The sequence below is a fragment of the Pholis gunnellus genome, assembly GCF_910591455.1.
Source record: "Pholis gunnellus genome assembly, chromosome: 8".
NCBI classification, from domain to species: Eukaryota; Metazoa; Chordata; class Actinopteri; order Perciformes; family Pholidae; genus Pholis; species Pholis gunnellus.
In genome coordinates, this window is record NC_136534.1 from 6806311 (window position 1) to 6827021 (window position 20711).

A 20711-nucleotide genomic window follows, 5' to 3' on the forward strand; every position below is an offset into this window, starting at 1 on the left:
TACAACCACTTCAAAAAAACTAAACAAACTATCCCTTTAAATCATTGGGATTATCGTCTGGGAATGATGAATATCTGAACAAAATTTTGTGGCAATCTATCAAGTACTGTAAATGTTGAAATATTTTCCTGGATAAATAAAATCTTACACTTCATGCTGGAGCTAGAGGATAAGACAAACGATTGTTTAAGTAAGTCTTCATCCTCTGGGGACCATGAATGTCTGTACTACATTTCATGGCAATTCATCCAATAGCTATTTCAGCCTGGATCAAAGTCCCAAGAGCCATGCTGCTGAAATCACTATATGGCCTTATTCAGAAATTAATTTGGTGAGAAAGTGTGGCACAATTGAACATTTCAGCCATGCGATGCTTCAGATTTTTGGATGACGTCAAAATGATTCATTTTATTATGACCCGGTCCTAACTGTACCGGCAACAGAGAACAAAAGGAAGAATTAATGGAAGTGAAATGAGTTGCTGGAGAAGGATGAATGAAGAGTGTAAATATGTGATATAGGAGCCGATTGAACAGCACCAGTGAACTCTTTGCACTTTAGTATTTTGACGGATGAAAGGGATATAGCAGTGAAGGGAGAAAATTGAAAGCAGAGTTTGATGGAAAGTCGTGTGTGAGAGACAGAGAGACCAACACAGAGAATGAAAGCGAGAGAGACTGTGATGAATTAGGTGGAAGCAAATGTCACCTAGCAGTGCTGATAGATCGCTTACAGACTTTGCTTGGCGGTATCGGCACATCAGATCTTTGACTTGCTGCACCTGCCTGATACAACATGGCTGTGTCCAAACATACAACGAGCTGTAGATTTGTACCTAGACAGATTTTGGAGGATAGACTCATAACCTAAATCTGCTACACTCCATAAACTTTGACTTCCGGGGAATTTCGGCCCCAGAGGCCGGGGAAGTGATCCAGAGCGTCGAGCCTTATTGGGACAGGCGACCTTTACTTCAGGAGATGGATAATTAGAGAGTGCCACTTAGACGAGCGCGACAGCCGCCTTTCCATGGAAGGGTCAAGAGCTGCCACGTCCAAGAACAGCTCAAAAGGTTTATATAAAGGCAAGATTTATTTGAAGTCGACAACTCGTTTCCTGGCAAGCTTTTAATGGACAGTAATAGGTCAGAGTTGGCCGAGTTCAACAGTAATCAAAACAAGCACAAAATGTTCACGTGATCCCGATGAGAGGTGGATTGATATCAAAGAGGCGCTTTTGGTGGGAATTTCACAAGATGATGCAAGAGCATGCAACTGCATGCAAGGAGAGAGATATAAATGACCACCTTCTATTGAGTGTATATGATGGTGATTTTTTGTTTCATTACTCTGTCCGTTCACACGCTGTGACAAAACTGGTATTAAAAGCTGAAATAGAGGAAGCTGCGTCATAAGCGACTCGGATAGTCCTGACTGGGTTTCAAGTGGACTGACCTCGTTGACACTGCGCTGAACTGTTGTCATGAGTCGTCTTTCTGTCCCCGATTATCTACCGCTGATTGGCTAAGCTGTCCTTTGTGTCGTACAGACCCTTCTCTCTCAGAAGGGATTAGTCCTCGTGTATGGCTTTACAGTTCATGCCAGCTAGAGACACAGAAGCTCCACTTTCACTGTTGCAAACTCTTTCCAAACTGATGACTGGTGGACTTTTAACGAGGGAGTTTAAGTCGTTCGACATGCAACCTTTAGAGTTTGAAATGTGACTGCAGCATCTTTGATAAGTTTGTTTTGAAGAAGCAGTGGAACGAGACCAGGGATGAAGAATAGCCCGGACCTGTCTGAGGGAAAAGACACCCGGCATTGGACATGTGAAAGCCCACCCGGCACCGATGCACAAACAGCATATTGTCCTGGATGACATCATTGACTCTCATTTCAGCATGAGCATGTGTGTGTGTTGAGGTTACTCCAGGTGACATCAGGCACTGACTGATAGAGTCCAGGGAGAGAACAGGATGATGCAGTAAAAACTGGACTCATTCTTCGGCGTACTGTATGTAAGACGGAGATAAGAGCGGTCCCGTGAGACTTTATTGCTGGCTTTCACACGAGATTACACAGCTTCCACATTCCTCCACAGAAAGAATAACAATTACACAGTGGCACAATTTCTAAAGGTCTAAAACAGACATTTTACAGGCTCCGAGCCTCCTCGTTCCACGCTTGGGAAATATGGGAATTCATTTTCTTGCCAAAAGTTAGATGAGAAGAAGTGAGTTTGTTTCCCAAAATGTTCAAAAAGTCTTGGTCAGGGGGTCTGCTGCCTGCTCGACTGTTTGGATGTCTGCCAGCTTGCCTCTCTCTCTCTCTCTACTCCCATATCCACTCAAGGACAAATATAATCCCATAATAACAGTAATTTTAATAATTAGCTGGAGCTACCACTACCTCATAGCGTCCCACCTCCATCTGCTCCCATCATGCCTTCACAGTCACAATGGCAGATTGAGGTGGGGTACCGAGGGAGGAACTACACATATGACACACACACACACACACACACACACACAGCCTATTTAGCCCATTACAACTCATTTAGCCTGTCATCTCTTTAGAATAAGAGAAAAATGGAAAAGTTGGCCAGGGCCAGGCAGACTACAGTAAAATCTCTTTTAAAGGTATTTCTTTTAAAGTTGCACACACAACAATACGGAGTGTGTGTGTGTGTGTGTGTGTATGTGCTTTCAGACAAGGTTTGTCCCTGTGCATGTATAGTACACTTTCTGTTAGGTGCTGATGGATAGTAATGCCCTATAGTTAATGGTAAATAATGTCTTTCTTTCCAAGAAGTCTATACAGTAAGTCTCATTTCCAGTGGAATAAATCCAAAGTACAACAAAACTAATTTGCTATATTACTCATTATATTACTTTTCATATGGCATATGCCTTTAAACAACTCCAAACCCAAGGTTACAACTTCTGAAAAAGCAAGACAATGTTTTATAGGTATGTACTTATCATTAGCAGCTAGCCTGACGTTAGCCCTGGGCAACCGCACACAGCAGCACAGTAACAGTCTATTTCACACAACCTCCAACTTTAAACAAAACCAGGACTAACAGCAGCAAGCCCGCTAAGAATAGTTTTTTGTTGTTGTTTTTTTTACAATTTTGGAGTTGCATTTCTACCTTTTTAATAGGAGCTAACTGCCTCACACACCTTCAGTCCCGCCTCTCACAAGCGTAAGGCATAGCTACTTGTTACTGAAAGAAAGTAATCACATTACTTGTTACTGCCCCAAACTAAAAATATGTGCATTAAGCGTAGAGCTGGAGCCGAGTAAAAGTCTTTCTTAACAAACAACACTTTATCCACCCACCCAGTATCTCCAGATATTTTGCATGTTGCATGACTCAGCCAGTGATTAACACATTGATTTACAATGTGTTCATTAGTGAGCTTATTGAGGTGTTAGGACCCGTAATTTTTAATTTGGATTGAACCAAGCTGGCTGTTTACACAGTGCCATTAGCTGCACAGCTACATTGTGAATTTAACTGTTCCTATAACCTCTCTACCTACACTATTTTAAGTTGTCATGGTTGAAGACCAACAGCGCTGCTTCAACTGCAATGGACTGACACACATATCTGCTGCCAAAATAGTTAGAGAAACAAAACAAGTGTTTCTCCTCTCCCTATTTTTTTGGCAGCAGATATAAGGCAGATTGAGGGATTGGAACAAATCAAGCTATGAGACAGATTGTTAAAGTTGTGCTGTGTTGCCCATAAATGTCTAAAAACTGCTGTGCACCCAAGAATCTAATCTGCAGATGGTATTATCACGCTTAACCAGAATCGCTCAAGCTCAATGTGGAAACTTAGAACACACAGATATGCCAGTACTGTAGGTCTATAAAGATAAAGACAGGGTGTAATGAGAGAGGATTTTTCTCGCTTAATCCAGTTCCAATGGCATGAAGACGGCTAACGTAGCAATGTAATATATTGCAAAGGCATTCTGGGAAGATTGCAGTGTTCGTTGTTATAATGCAAAATATTTCTGCATGAAATCAGTGGGCTTTTCCTATTTTTGGTCTGTTTCCAGTCTAACAAATATAGCGTATACTTTTTTTGCCAGTTACATTTGAAGTTTAATTTTATTTGCAAACTCATCCATCCTCAGCAACATCTCTCTTCCTTAATCCACTTGGGACATTTGCTTGGATAGAAACTGAACTCCGGGGACTGAGTCATGTGAAGACAGTCTTGGACGATGCAGGACAGCTACTGACAGGCTGAGCTCAACTGTGTCGAGCACACATGCATCTGAGGCTGCCACGCCCTTGGCTGAGAGTTGTGTATATTTAGATGTGCACACAGGCTATTCCTAGTCTGTTTAAGGCTCCAGACGCACGTGCTGCCCTGCCCAGAGTTTGAATCATCTTTTAAGAGACGCTGCCATAGAGAACAGGGACCCTAGGTGGGTAACCCTGGCTCTGTCGCAGGCTGGCAGATGGGAGAGGTGTTTTCCCATCTGGCATCCATCAATGGAGCTGCTTACCTCACTTATATTAAGGGTGTTTCCTGGTTGTTAAGTGTGAGATTAGTTTTCTTTTTCTTGGCAGATTTCTGAGGCAAGGCCTACCTGGCTACGGGGGATAAGGAACATTTCCCTTCTGGCATCAACCATCATGTACTCATGGATTGTTAATGTGTTGGAGCAATAGTTTGAGTTTAAGGGTCGGGGGCAGTAGAGTTGAAAGGTGAGCAGGAAGACCAAGCACACTTGATATTTACTTCCTTGGGCTATAATGACCTAATTTCTCCACAGGGGACGATTAGAGTTTTATCTAATTAAATGTAATCCACTTTGAATTCAGCCCCTGCTGCTCTGAAGCTAACCTTTATCTCTGGCCTCTGTGTGGGAGGTAAACCATTTTCCCTGCCTAGTCTTAGCTCCACTGTACTTCAATAAAATGTAAATGTTTCAAAGTCGAAGTAGCAACACCACACTAAAAATACTCCACTACAGGCGATAGTCCTACACTCCAAATTCTACTAAAGTTGAGTTTGACGTTTCGGAAATATACTTGTTCACATATTTGTCAAGGTTTAGACAAGAAGATTGATATCACTCTCATGTTTGTACGGTAAATATGAAGCTAGAGCCAGCGGCTGGGTAGCTTAGCTTAGCATAAAGACTGGAAACTCTGCAAGCGATAACAAAATCTGCCTGCCAGCACCTTAAAAGCTCCCTAATTAACATGTTGCATCTTTTGTTTGTTTAATCCGTACTTTGTGCTAGGGCTAATTAGCCATTGTTAGCACGCTAACGTGCTAAAGTAAGATTAAGAACATGGTATACATTAAACCTGCTAAATATCAGCATGTTAGCGTCGTCTTTGAGGGCATGTTCGCATTCGCGCGTTAGCATTTAGATAAAGTGTGTGCTAACTGCAGCCTCACAGAGTGGCTAGCATAACTGTAGACTAGTTATTTATTCTGTAACAGAATGAAAATGCATTAAAACTATACTTGTGTACTGAACAGTTCATGAATAAATACTGCTTTCCATCTCTGATAGACGCAAAATAAAGATAACTCAATATAAGAAGTTGCTTATAGTTCTGTGAATGGTCCGTCACATATATTTAGACCTCAGCTCTCACCTCATTGTCCGTGCCCACATCCAGCATGATAGGCAGGCACTGCTGTGGCGGCACACCTCCGCAGGCTGTGTAGAGGGCCAGCTTGCCCACGGGGATGCCCATGCCACAGCAGCCCAGGTCTCCCAGCCCCAGGATCCTCTCTCCGTCCGTCACACACACCGCCTGTCAATCAACAGAACTGTAAGCTTTAAACAACCATCGCATCAATTACAATCTGTGTATAATGCTGTTTCATGTAGGGTAGTCTAAAATTAGATTTGACATCACATTTACACACATTCTTATGAGAACATAAATGAAGCAGCAGTTCTGCCTCCTTCCCTCATGAATTCAAATCGTTTTGAGCATAACAAGTTCACCCTGCTACCCAGTAACATGTTTATTTTCCCTCAGTGTAAGCCAGGCCCTCCTACAGCTCACCCTCCTGGCTTTCCACTATTTCTTTTACTCATTAAGCAGTAAATGAGGTTGATTCCACAGCATGAATCAAATCCATTGTGTTAATATCCCCAGCAAAATAGTTTAATTTGAAATGTTCCTAATTGTCAAGTGTTTGTCTTTTTCCACCATCTGTGTGACGCAGATAACACTAGCATAACTTTTTTTTAATAGCCACGTTCCTCCCACAATCTGACAAAGAGTGTCATTAGTTTTCCCATTTGAATGTTTAAAATCTATAATGACCATAATTTATACCATTAAGAGCTTTTTTCTCCCCCCAACCATCACTTGTTAATGTGTGAGTCAGTGGATGACTACCCTGGCTCCCGTGTGCCCTCCCCTCTATGGAAATGTTAAAAGTAGGCCGTATTAGGTGACTTTACGATAAGACCACCCTGACAATGAGAGGCGGCATGTCAGCACTGAGCTAAATGCCCTGCTGTTGACAGCCGTGAACAGGTGGCTGAGCTGCAGGTTTATTTGACGTGCCAGGAATGTCCACTGGTTTCGTCATTCTGAATATGACTAGATCGTGACTTAGCACATAGTTGCTCTATACAGAAGATTAAAAGGAATATTTCAGGCTTTTGGGAAATTGGCCAATACAGCAGGTCAAGAGGACCAACACAATGTTGTTACCAGGTAACAACATTGTGTTGCTTTATCAGAATGAAACATCATAGACACCATAATCTATGTCGAAACAATGACTCTAAAGTTTGTTGGTTGTATTCTGTTGTTTTTCAATTTGTGTATAGTGCAATGTCCTACAGTAAAATGTTGTCTGCTAAATGCATATGAATCTAAGGATATTAAAGATACCTCTTCAAGAAGTACTACCCTGAGCCTTCCACTTAGCACTTATTTTATTCGTATTAGCTTATTGCACTTATTGTAATCGTATTAGCTCGTTGCACTTATTGTATGTTGTTGTACGTTTGCCCTGGTTTATGCTCTTAGATGCTTGTTTAAAAAAGGAGATGCACTTATGACTTCTGGTGACTAGTAGTTCTCTTGAATATCGATGTTGAATACACTTATTGTAAGTCGCTTTGGATAAAAGCGTCTGCTAAATGACTGTAATGTAATGTAATGATAAGGCAGGTCACATTCTATAATTTAGAATTGTCAGCGAATTCCATGGAACCAATACAAAAGCCACAAATTATTTTTGTATCATCACAAATTTTTTATTGGCCACTGAGCCAATCGACCAAACCTTTCTGGTGTTTCCATTTTTGCACTCGAACATTGTTATACTGTGCTTTATTGATGACAGAATGACACTTAGTGTCCATGGGTTTTTGTAATCCGACAGTGCTGGAACAACATGAGCATTAATAAGTAAGACTTCATGCCACCGTTTGAGCGGTATCATTTACCCTGACGTCCTTTTCTGGCCAGTTCTGGAGCAGCGTAGAAATGTGGCCCCGGTCATGTATAGAGATGAACAGCCCCCTGGAACATAGAAAATCAAATGGAAGAACGCATTTTAGCAGAAGGAAGAGAAAGAGACCACACTTCTTGCATGTTCAAAAGGCATCACTAATGCAAAAATGTCACTAAAATGTTGGCAATACTGTAATGGCAACACAAAAACATATCCAAGATTTGAGGGAAAAGCTTTGAGCTGTTCTTAGGAGACTGTTTGAAGTTTCTTTTCTGCCTTTCTTTCCTTTGACCACGGCTTTATTGAATACCGATGGCACCTGGGACTTTAATGTTGAGCCCAGAGCCCAGGGCCTCTGCAGGGAGTTTGCTTTGGACCCTTGAGACTCCACAAATATTCATTCATCTTAGTATCACCCCCTCCCACCAACCCTCCCTCTTCTCTCTCCTCTGCTCGCTGGAATGAGGGTCCTTTCCTCTGGGACAATCCCAGGATAAAGAGATCATCTCTGTGTAGGGTCCAGCTGCGGCGTCTTTTCTACCCAACACACCCATCTGGTTATAGAATAGGGGGGCGGCAACACCTCCTCCATGCGGCAGTGACAGTAAAAACATTACTATTTGTAAGAATCTGCCCATAAAGTAAAGACCCATCTCAGGTCAATGCTTGTGGAAGACAGACAGCAGAGAAATGTCAAACATTGTTAAAAGCAATAATAAAATCTAGTGAGATGAAGAGAAGGACATAAACTTGTCACATAAAATTGCTTTGATAGGAAGGGGAGACTGTCAGCATGGGTTTCCACTTAACACCAGTAACCATGGTAGATAAAACAGTCTACAGCCATGCAGGCAGCTCTGTGAGGCTGGACACAAATGGTGTTTTGGGCTTAATAGTGACATTGTATGCTAAAATTCTCACAATGACAATGCTTACATGCTAATATTTAGCAGGTATGTTTAGCGTTTTAGCATGCTATCATTTAGCTAGCACTAAACACAAAGTACAACTGATGGGAATGTCATTAGTTTTTCAGGTATTTGGTCTTGAACCAAATTCCAAGTTTGACCTGAAGGGAACGTTGAGGGATCAACACAGTTATTTAAAGTCTTCTTGAAAGGGACAGAAATGTGTGTACCAAATTTCATGGCAGTCCATCCAAAAGTTGATGAGATATTTCACTAAAAGAAAAGCCTCATGGTGACGCCAGAGGAAAGTCTGGGGATCATCATCTGGTTACCATGAATGTTCAATCCATTGAACAGTTGTTGAGACATTTCAGTCTGGACTAAAGTGGTTGACCGACTGAGCGACATTGCCATCCCTGGAGCCAAAAACAGCAATTCACAGGTCGAAATCCCAGAGTAGGCTATACATCAGGCAGCCCCTTTAAATAGACTTTTGATGTAACTCATGTTGTTTTAACATTGTTTTATTCCACCAAAAGCTTTTTCCCTTGATTAATTCCATAACCTGAGACAACTGAATATTTTGAAAAAAAGTTGAGCAAAGGTGGTTAGGATGGATCATCTATAAATAATTAAAGCTTATATTTATATGTACCCATACAAACACCTGTAATCATTGGTCTAGTTCTTTCTACAAGTGGCCCATTCGTAATACAAGACAAGACAATTGTCTCATACAAGACAATTGTCTCATACAATTGTCTCATACAATTGTCTCATACACAAAAAGAACAAATAACTTCTCTGCTTCCAACTTCTCCAATGCCATGATTTTCTGCTTTTCTTTGTTATATTGTAAAACTGAATATCTTTGGGGTCTGCCGGTCCAACAAAAACGAACATCTGACAATGTAACCTTGGCCACTAGAATGGACATTTTCTGACATTCAATCGACTAAATGGCTAATCGAATAATTGAAAAAAAATAATCACCAGATTAATTCATAATGAAAATAATCATTGGTTGCAGCGCTGCATTAGACAAAAAGGAGAGAAAAGAGAGAAGAAGACATGGAGGCTGACTCCCTCTGCAAAGAGCTCTCTGCAGGTCACATAAAGGTCACAGACATCTGGCATTTTAAACACCATCAAATGTTTCTGGCAATACCACGACGCACATCTGCATACAGCTACACATCTGTGCACGGAAATGCACACGCACTGGATGTGTGTATAGCCCGCTGTGTGTGTTTACCTGAGGACAAGAGGACCACGAGCCACTGCCAGCAACAGGAATATGAGTCATTTTGGGAGAAAGAGAGGCAATGGGGCTGAAAGGTTGACCCGGCAATACGACTGTTGGAAAACAACTCCATGAGATGGATCAAAGCAGACAGGCAGACTGGCAGTAATGCCTAATCTCCGTCAACATGAAGGTTATGAAAAACATTTCAGGTTCAGCTTGCCATTATTCACCTCCAAACCCTCATTTTCTGCCATTCTGTGTTTTGCAGAGGAGCTGTCGACCTCATGACCTTTGACCCTGACAAGTATAACGAAGTAGAGCTGCCGGAGCGGTGGTTATGCCTTTTTAACAGTCAGAAAAGTGCACACATACACACACACACCAACTCCTCTAAGAAAGTCCATCACATATCTACAGAACCCAGACCAGGAACAAGCTAATCTACATTATCTCATGATGTCAGGAGTCGTGCTGTTTTAAATCCATCATCACTGTCTGTTATTTTTGAAAAGGGGAAAAAATTGGCTTGATGGGTCATTGAGAGTATACAGCAGATGAGTTGAAATACTCCATAATTTTCCACGTACCTCCAAAGAAAAAGTACACTCCTGGGATACAAGTCTCTCTGGTTGGGAATGCTATATTTCTCCTCTTATAGAGTTGATATTTGTGTGTGCGCGCATGTGTGTAAGCCTACTGCTGCTGAAATACCACAACGAATAGCACTCGCCTTATTTTCTAGATGAGAGGAGGGCCACAAAGCATTGAGCTGCCATGTCTGTCTCTTCCAGTAAGAGAGTGTGGCGAGAACAGAGAGGGTAAAGAAAACAACCTGATGGCCTGAAACAGCAGCGCCGCTGACCTGCGGCCCAACACAAAACACACCCCAGGGAGTGTGGAAAGGCTGCCGGGGGCCGGCAGGAGGACAGGCTGCTTTCCGCACCATGACCCCAAAACACGGCCTGAGCCCCACGGGGAAGCCGGCTTCCGATCGTTGACCCGTGTCCACACAAAACACCACCAGTCACCATTCTTCACCCCCAGCGCATAACTTTGATCTTCACTGTGCTGGACGCCCACTGTTAGCAAAGCTACATGCGGTTCGACTGACACAGTGAACACAAATCATTGAGAAAAGACTGTAAAAAATTGTGCGAGAGGTCAAAGTCACACCATGAGACGTCTCCAACTAATTAAGCTCCAAATCTGTCCCCTGAGAAAATTCAACACAGAGGATTTTTCCCACATGATTTTCTAAATTTGTTTGAAAGGGCCTAATTGGAGCTGAATGGCACCGACATCTTGGCGTGTGACTCTGGCCAGAGGGAAGGGCTAAATGTCAACTGAGTGAAAACATTCTTTTTTGTTAATGTGTGTAATTTCCAATTAAAAATATAACAAACGTCTAACATTTTGTAAAAGCATCTGAAATGTCACTTTGACAGAGAGCAAATGTGATTGTTGAGAGGTAAAGCTAAAGCTTCCCTTGCCAGAATTTATAGTACCCTTCTTGGTCAAGAAGATAAAACACTATTCCTTTCAGTTCCAGTATACAGTGTGCTGTGTCAGGATTTTCTTTCGGCATGGAGCAATATCTACCCATGACCCTTCACTACAGGTTATGGCCTTACGGTGCATTTATTGTGCGTTAAAAGGTTACGCCGCACCTTTGGAGCCAACGCACACATCCATTGGGTCCATAATCTAATAAATCAAACTACAGTGTTTAGTTCACATTCAACCAAGACCAGTTGCATTACATCCAATCTTGAATTGTATACGAATCGTCTGACGTTAAAAATGAACTGTTTAAAGGGACTTGGACTTAAAGTAAGACTTACAGTTTATCGATCTCTTCCATCAGCCTGCTGGAGCTGCCACTGACCCCAGAAATCTGTATCTGTTAGACTAACTACTTTCTTATTTACCCAGAGCTGTCTGACATGCTGGACACACTGTCCAAAGATTATGCAACAAGAAAGGTCGCACACGGAGCGATAGCGAGACACTCATTTAGCAACGACATGTAGCATTCTGAGGTCCTCAACAGAAAGTTTTGTGCACGCACAAAGTGAACTAAACTGAAAAAGCAAGGCACTGTAACTTCTAGCACAGTGTGGAACTCATGGTATATAAAAGCAGAGGGATGTCCAAGATACAGTCTGTCTGCTGGAAAAGGAAACACATCTATACGGTGAGAGAACTCCCTCGTGGAGATCCATGGCTTTTCAAAACAGGCTCAAACAGGAGCATCACTCCAAAATGAACACACTGGATCCCTCTGCCAGACCAGCTGCTGGGATATGTGACATATCATTGTATGAAGGCTGGGAACTTCAACAGGCTTTCACTGAAACAAAGCCATGCAGTTGCCAATAACAACAGATTAACATTCATGATTTTATTATAATAGGTGAATCAACTCGTCACTTGGTCAGGGTTCATATGGTCACTCAAGAAAAAAGGTATTACTGTACACATTCTACATTTACATAATGTGAGTTGCCTCAGCCGTAAGGGGCTATGTTCCCTCCGGCCTGCACCCTTTAAGTTCAAGAAAGACTCAGTAGTCTTTGTATTTTTCAGTGAAACACATCTAGCAAAGCAATCACCATGACCTCCGCTCTCCTGTGAATTAAAGACCAGACAAGGTGATTGCAGGCTCCTATTCAGTGATGAGACAAGGCACTAATAAAAGTTACCCGGATGTTACTCCAATTGTGTGTTGTAACCCTCAGTGGCTTTATTTCACAAAGTAAATGAAGGATGTGAAGACAATTACTTTAGGGAATGCAATAAAGGCAGGACACGGCTTGATCATGTACAACACATCCGTCTAGTGTTTCAGTGGTTTCACAGGCAAACCATAGACAGCATATCAGAAGTGGACTTAGTCATCGTGACATCACCCATTTGTTTGTGGACTATGGTTTATATGCCTAGAGTTTTGGCATTTTGGTCGTCGCCATCTTGGTTTTTTTAGAACCAGAAGTATCACGAGAGGGTGGGGCTCAATACAACCGAATGCTGAAAAAGACATTTTTCGGCAACCAAAATGTTACAATTAACGCATGAAATGAAAGCACACTGTGAAAGGGTTAAAGTCGTAAGACAAAAACATCAACATACAACTCCCAGACCGGACAGCACCGTGGTAGCGACCTGTCAGCCACAAGGTAGCCACGCCCTAAAGCATATCATTCTTTTTTGCTCTAAATGAACCATAGTTTACTAAATGAACATCATGACGTATTGAAGAAGACTTGAAACTAAATATTTCAAGTCTTCTCATGTTTATGTTTGCCGAGGTAATAAATCCAGTGAGACATTTTCTCATAGACTTCTATATAATCAGACTTCTTCTTTCAGCCGGAGGAGTCGCCCCCTGATGGCCATTAGAAAGAATGCAAGTTTATGGCACTTCCACATTGGTTTCACTGGGGCAAACGCACATATATACATATATATTTTTTTTTTTCTTAAACTTTACTTGATAATTGTGTAAATGAATACTGAGCCATCCATTTATAAGTAAAGTGTATCAAACTGACCAACAGACTGGACTAATTACTTAATAAAGTAATAAATTGCACAACAAAATAATGAACTAATTTGTTTATTATAATTATTAATTATATTACCGAGCAGTAGATGGTTCTTGCTGTCGAATAGATGCAGTGGTGTAAAGCTGCTTTTCCTGAGTAACTTGTAATGCAGCTTGGTTCTTTCTACAACACTGCAGACTGCAGTGTTTCTAACTGTTGTCAGTGACAGGTAAGTGGTAAGGTAAGGTAAACCCAACAATTCATCCCAGGATAAACAGTATCTTGTGTTTGGCTCCATGTTTTAATTTGTAATGAATGTCAGTAGTCAATTTGTTAATACATTACAGTTCAATACATTGGTCTGGGTCTACCACACATCTATTTGTCATCATATCAGGTGAGTGGAGTATCCTCTGAGGACCAGCACAGCATCAAATGAACCAGCCCAGCACATGCACACAGACATACGCCCACTCAGAAGGAGACAGAGTAATTTCTATGACTGGATGTGGTATCTGACCACACGCTGTAGAAAAGGACTGACAGCACAATATTGAAGCAATGAGACCGCTGGTTTCAACTTTCTTGCTTCCTACGCTGAGTGGTATTTAATAAGTTAATGGCTTTCCATGAAAAGGGAAGACTGTTTTTCCTGTCAAGTATCGCAAATAGAGATAATCATTTTTAACAGTACAGACTTGATCACATTCATAAGCAAATGAGATGTTTCTTCAGTTTAGGCACAAACTAAGTTACCTACACGTATCCATATAACAGTAGAGCAAGTCAGTTTTATTACTTAGTTCATACCCTTGATTTTGTTCATACGGATCATTTCCAAGGCAACTGAGTCATTGAAGCCAAAGGAGTGAAGCTGTTGGCATCACAAATAACACACTCATGCTGCAGCGCACCAGGCAGCCAAGCATCTGACTAAACCAATAGAGGAGGAGAAGAAAAACTGTCAGGAGAACTGAAGGTCTGGCAGTGCCAATCAATACCCATGTTCATGGTGCAGCCTGAGCTGACGCAAACACTGCCCATTTTAAAAATACCTAAATGCAATGGAAAAGATGATCGTCAAAGAAACTAAATATGCAACAGACTTCTGGGAAAAATACTCTGTAAACACAAAAAGAACAAAATAAATAGAAACGACAAAAGGGATGCTAAGGGTGGGTGAATAATTCAGCTCAACAAACAGTCATCCAACCCATAATCCACCATTCTCAGTCACCGTCTAAGCACACATAGCCTTCAGTTCTCTGTGTTTGTTCAATGTCTTAGCAGCAAGACGCAACTATACCCAGTAAGTTTTGTCCTACACACAGCTCTCATCACTTTGAAATGAAACGTGACGCGCAGGAATTCTCTTTCCTCTCTCCATCCAGTGCGACCCTCCCAAGACAATGCACTCTTCTTCCACTGCCTCCCACCCTCCATGGCACGCTCTTTGACAGGATTCCATCACATTACAAGTATTCAACACGTTGCCTGAATCGCAATCAAGAACCAGTTCCAGTCCTTGGCCTCGGAAAATCATAACCCACTCCCACTTCATTCCACTGCAGCCCGCTGAAATCATCCCGGGCTTCTACACAGCAACTAATCTTCCCTCGTGAAGCTTTTCCAGACTTGGAAGGAGACGGGAAACTCGAGAGAATTTGCAGCCAAAATGAACACAGTTTAACTAATCTGACCGGCCTTTCATCACTTCGGGTAACACGCTGAGGAGAAACATAAAAAGGCACGGAATCTTTTACACCGGATAACCTGGAAGTGATGAAAATAGCAACCAGACAGCGTGAGGTTCTGGGGTTTCAAAACTTGTCGTCTACTGTAGCTGTGCGGGTGAAGGAGAGACATTCGAATGTCCAGACGATTGCTGTGGACATCAAGCTTCCCTTTCAGCCAGCCTTGCATAACTCGAGGGGCGAGAAGCAGCAGCAAAGGGCCCGTTCCAGCACAACCGCCCTGCTAAAGGAATCAGAGACACAGACCTGATGAACCCAGCTGGCTATTAGAGGAGTTCCAGCCCTCTTGCAAGCAGGTTTTCCATTCATTCCCCTACGTCCGGTCATTTGGGGCATGCCAATGACGTTTAGTGTGGGTTGCAAAGTCGCATTCAAAAGCAATTGGGTTTTGCCTCTGCCAGCAACTGTGCATTTGCAACTGCTGCTTTGTGTTAGCAACAATGGTCAGGACCGGATTGCACAATGCATATACAAGACAACTTCATAAATCCAAAGGGTCATCCTTTTAATGAAAAACAGACATGAAGAACATTGATGAAAGAGAATGTTGTAAAAGCATTGAGCACTGTATGGATGACAATAATGGATGGCCCATTGTATTCTCTTTGACACTCACAGAAAAATGTGTATTCAATTTCAGGCATGTCTGGTCTGGGTTGGTGTCAGGCGAGCCGCTAGTGTCCACTGAAGAACAGATGGAGAAAAGCTTTAAGAGTTTCAAATTCTTCAGGGCTTAGCTGAGGAGAAAATTCATGTACTATATGACACCAAGTGAGAGGCTAAAACCATCACAGTTTACAATGGAATATTAATACAATTGTATTTCACTGTCCAGTTCAGGCTCTCAAGACCATTTATTTATGTCGCAAGACGATCAAGCAGGTCTTCAGATGTGAATTCATATTTTGTTATTTTCTGGAAAATGAATCCATTAACCTGAATGAATGTCTTGTTTTGGAGAACCTGAATAAGATACCTGTGATATTTGGTACCAGCTCACCTTGGAGAGTAGGGTTGATTTAGTGGTTAGTTATGGTTAAGGTTTGGTTAGATTTAGGAAAAGATCATATTTTGGGTTCCAAAAAAGACTTTGTCAAAATTAGAAACATCGGAAACTCATGGTGGAAAATGACTATTCTTTTCAAGTTTAAGGATCTTCATAATCATGGTTACAATTGGCTCGTTTCAACCAAAGCAGTCCAGTTCAGTTCAGTTTGTTACATATTAGAACGGTTATTTCTGTGTTTTCATGAGTAAAAGTTGTGGATAGTACCAATAGAACCGCTCCATTATTGGTACCCATTCTGTCAAGGTTCGGAAAGAGCAGATCCAATACTAGAAGGTGGAGTTAAGACGCTGGAGACCACTGATTGGTCAGAGAGAATCAACACTAGCACAACATGGGACATCCTGCAATTTTGAATTCACTCGACTCAGAATGGCAGCTCGCAAAACTACACCATACACTAACCTGGACACACTATCTGCACTGCTAGGATTTGAGTCACATCTAGTAAATAAACACTGGTCATACATTTGTTTGAAGAAAGCCAAATTCATTCTACATTGACTTTGTACTCATAATCCATCTCTTTTTTACTCTACCACCTGTCATACAAGAGGAATGTGTTAATATGCAAAAAGGCCCCGTAGGCGACAGTTAAGCTCTCACTGATGTAACGCTAACGCATAACTCAAAGCGAATGTTCAGGATGCCAGGGGAGAGGTCAAGTCTCACGTAACGAAAACTGATCAAAGAGATTCAAAAAGGAAAGTCAAATCCCATTCCTGTGGAGAGGTCAGAGGTCAGACAGAGTCAGTCTATAACACCACCAAAACCAATCACCTCGCAGTGAGATCATCCATAATATCCACAAGGTCAAACATTGTGTTCATTAATGGCCATGTCCCTGACACCATGTATACTCTGTAGAATTAAGAGCAAAAATGTACATCCAGACAACCTCTCCTAATGTGTGTGACATACACATTTTATATGACATAGAAGTGCAGACAGTGCCTCATACAAGGGGGAATATGAATGCTGTGAAACAGCAGGATGGTTGCAGAGATCCGCCTTAAAATCCAGCATGCTCTGCCAAAAAATGCTCCACTGTATATAAATCTCATTTGTCACATTCATATATAATGTTATTACAATTCATTGGCTGGGATCAAATAGGCTTTCGCAAGACCAATGAAGTTATTATTTATAGTTTGAATGTATAAAATTCTTATCTGCTAATATTCAGATGGAACAAAGTGTGCAGCAGATTTGCTGGAGTGCCTTAACATATTAAACGCTGAGAAACAAGCACGTCTTAACTTCTGAACCAATGCCATATACGTCTGTCGCACAGTGCAATTTGATTTCTCACTCACTATCACAATTACAAAGCCTAAAGAAATCTTAATGGATTAGCAATAAATATTCTGAAACTTTCAACTATTAAAAATAAAAAATGGCCTAAGTCTATCAGGCACATGAATAGACTTCGCCAAAATAATTGCCAAAAACAAACTAAATATGATTTTAGTGTATTGCCTTGTGTTTTATGTAAAAAAATAACAGTCAAATCAGAATCCTATGTTCTAAATAGCTCTGACATGATGTAGATGGCATGCTTTGTGTGTGTGTGTGAGAAGCCATATTGCTCATAGTAATGTTATTTTTAGTAGATCAATCGACATTCTTAGCATACTGTGGTTGCAATCTGTTTCCTTTTTAAATGATTTCAAGTCTGCAAGACTAATATAGGTATTACTCCCCAAATAAAGCCACTGAATAATCTCTCTGATTTTGTTTCTTTCCTTGCAGAAGGTTGTGTTGAAAGTGAATTAAATGATGTTTGTAGAAAACGCTTACAGTCTGGAAGCCTTTTGATTGATTCCACAGCTCACACGGCCCTTAAGCGCAGATGGATACCTTCAAGTTTTCAGTTTCTAAGTTCGGGCCAAATGCGTGACAGGTCTACAAGTGTTCACAGCCAAAGCTGAGCTGAGAGCTGACGGAGCTGTCAAAACAAAGAAAAGTTAGCTTTTAGTGCTTTCTTACCACATCCATTAACTATAGTGGGAGTTTTGAACTGACGATTAAGAAGCAGAGACGTTAGCAGATTTTATTGTCAGATATTGTATAAACCGCATACCATTCTAAGAAGTATGGTCTTATCTAAGTGAAGATATTAAAAGAGATGCCGTTGGTTGGTGATTAATGTGTGATCTGTTGACTTAGCTCTTTTAGTCAGAGGGGAGTGTCCCCCGTCAACATGAGGCTGACCCAGTTTCACTGGTCTGCTCAGCTAAGATTGGAAACCATCATTCCTCCATATACTGTAAATGTACTTTCTTAAAATTGCCTTTGAATTTTTCAGAAAGACGAAGATTCCCACATATAAGTGATTTCTAGTCTGTTACAACTTTGAATGACGTTTGGTCACATGTAGGCAAAATGAAAAGATCATAGTTTGGGTTTAGATATACTCTGTTAAAAGGTTAGGGAACATTTGTTGTCATGTTTAAAAGATGAATTTCTTTACTTCGAAATAGTTGACATTTTATGAAATATGCATTTTGTCTCGCTACAGTTATGTTTTTCTCCACTGTGTCCGACATTTTCGTAGCTTCCTCTTCGTCGATCTGGCAACTGGTCGCTAAGTCTTTATAGAGGTTGACGCCCAGAAACGTAACAAAATGGGTCTCTTTAGATATTGGCACCACCTTACACTTCTAGTGGGTCAGAAGTGATGATTGACAGGGATTATTTTTGTATGACTTTAGGAAAATCTCATCATTCTGCCTTTAACCAAAGCTTGCAGTGTAGTCTTTTTCCAACAACGACTGTATCACAACCAAATAGCTATGACTGCTATGTGTTTGTTATGGCCAGCGACGTGGCTGACAGGAAAACCACCTAAGCTGATTTTTCATGATGTGAACATAGTCTACAGAATAAAAAAATGCAAAAACAAAAAGCAATGAATAAATGAATCAGGACATAGATGTGATTTTGGCCCGTAGTACTTAATTGCTTGCTTTATGATGATTACGAACTGGTGGTCACCGTTCACCCATATCATAACACAACATACTCCAGAAATTGATGCAATGTGTGAAGTCTCCCTGCACGGCCAAAATTGTATCCGAGTTGAAATACAACAACTGGAAAAATTGACACTTTACAGTAGTAAATTAGATGGTTAGTTGTGCTCAGTGACAACAAACTGTCAAACTCCATCATCTCCACTAATCAACACAGTCTTGAAAAAAAAGCTTCAGGCCAGCACTGAGCTCCATCAGACTTTCAAGTTGTGACAGCAGTTTAGATCCGATGGGGCTGTTGTTATATTTTTTCTAATTTGTGCATCATTCCAGTAGGCCATAATGTGAGCTTTACACCCGACTCGAAACGGAAAGCCAGGGATTGTAGATTGCAACATGCCAAGAAGCTTGGACTGTGACTTAGGGAAATTTTGGTTTTGGAGTTTCCACTCAATCCAGGGGGAAACAAAGCTGAATTCAAACTACGGAGGCATTTTTCCATGCGTGGTGCGAGTGGTTCGTATGTCTATTGATTACAAAGAGGTGTAACAGTGATCTTTTACCCATTAGACACTTAAATGTTAACTCTATATCCTTTAGCCCTATCTTTAACTCTTGAGTTTAAGGTAATACCACTGGGTTTTTTTTACAATTGGATCCATTATGGAAGGAAAACAGGTCAGTTGCTCCGCTGCTCTCCTCACACCGTGTGTGTGTGCAGCTGGGGCTGCTGGGAAGAATGTCAATAATGGAAACGACAATGACATTGTTGGCGATATCCAACTCGGGGCCACAAATCTGTCCACACGTGTTAAAAATTCCACCTCTGACAACATGTGTGACACTCCATTCACCCCGCAGACATACATAGACGCATTACACACACACACACACACACACACTTGTGCTGCATTATGTCGCACGTATCCTTTCTGGCTGCAGGAGTGAGGCCAGCAGGAGCTGGCAACCCTCCTGCACAAGCTCATGACAAGCCACCTCCAACATGTGCTTTGGCATCCAAGCAGTATGCACACATTTCAGCCTTGACAGTGGTAATAAAGACATGATATAGTTATATTTTAAATTGTCACTCCCTTTGAGGATTTAAAGGGTCCCTGCAGCAGCAGTTACGAAGAAAAGATAACATCGTTAAAACACACAGAGCGTGTACGGACAAAGTGGCGGAAGTTGGCAACGTTTTCCAACACATGGATAATCCGTAAGGCATCGTATTTAACTCACCAACCTCTACCTTCTTATAGGTCTCATGGTTCTGCCACAGTTCCTCAAGGCAGGGAGATGAAGGCTACATCCATACTAGTTCAGGTCATTACTGTCGAGGACGCTTTGGCAATTGATTCACTTTAAGTCCTTATGTGCTCAACCCTTTGGTCATTCTACACTCGGTTCTCTCACTTATTCTAAATTCACACTAAAGCCATGAGAGAGGATCTAAGCTTGCTGCCAACTTTTGTGACGTGCTGGATGGATTTTCCGCTGCACGCTGCTCAGACACCTTAAGAGTTGAACTTCAGAACTACAAGCCAGGCTGAGTGTGATTTACTCACAGCATCAGATAAGCTTCAGCAAGTCGATATTTCCAGTGTGGGCTGGTGAAATATTACTACTGACCACCAAAATGTGTCGGGTGGAGATGGTGTGGGGACAGCAGCCAAACAGAACTGTGCTCTATAATTTAGTCGGGGAAGGGGAGTCTTGTATCAATGTATCATTTAGCAGTTCCAATGAAGTC

The 20711-nt window shown here is 41.5% G+C and overlaps 1 protein-coding gene across 2 annotated transcripts in view; it reads right to left on the minus strand.

Moving 5' to 3' along the window:
- me1 (malic enzyme 1, NADP(+)-dependent, cytosolic) overlaps positions 1-20711 on the minus strand; it is a 68529-nt gene that overhangs the window by 14168 nt on the left and 33650 nt on the right. For both annotated transcript variants that reach the window (XM_079164010.1, XM_079164011.1), the window contains 2 exons: positions 7457-7532; positions 5634-5795 (listed from right to left, as the gene is read on the minus strand). In XM_079164010.1, coding sequence (XP_079020136.1) covers positions 5634-5795; positions 7457-7532 — 238 coding nt within the window. The remainder of the gene's footprint in view (positions 1-5633; positions 5796-7456; positions 7533-20711) is intronic.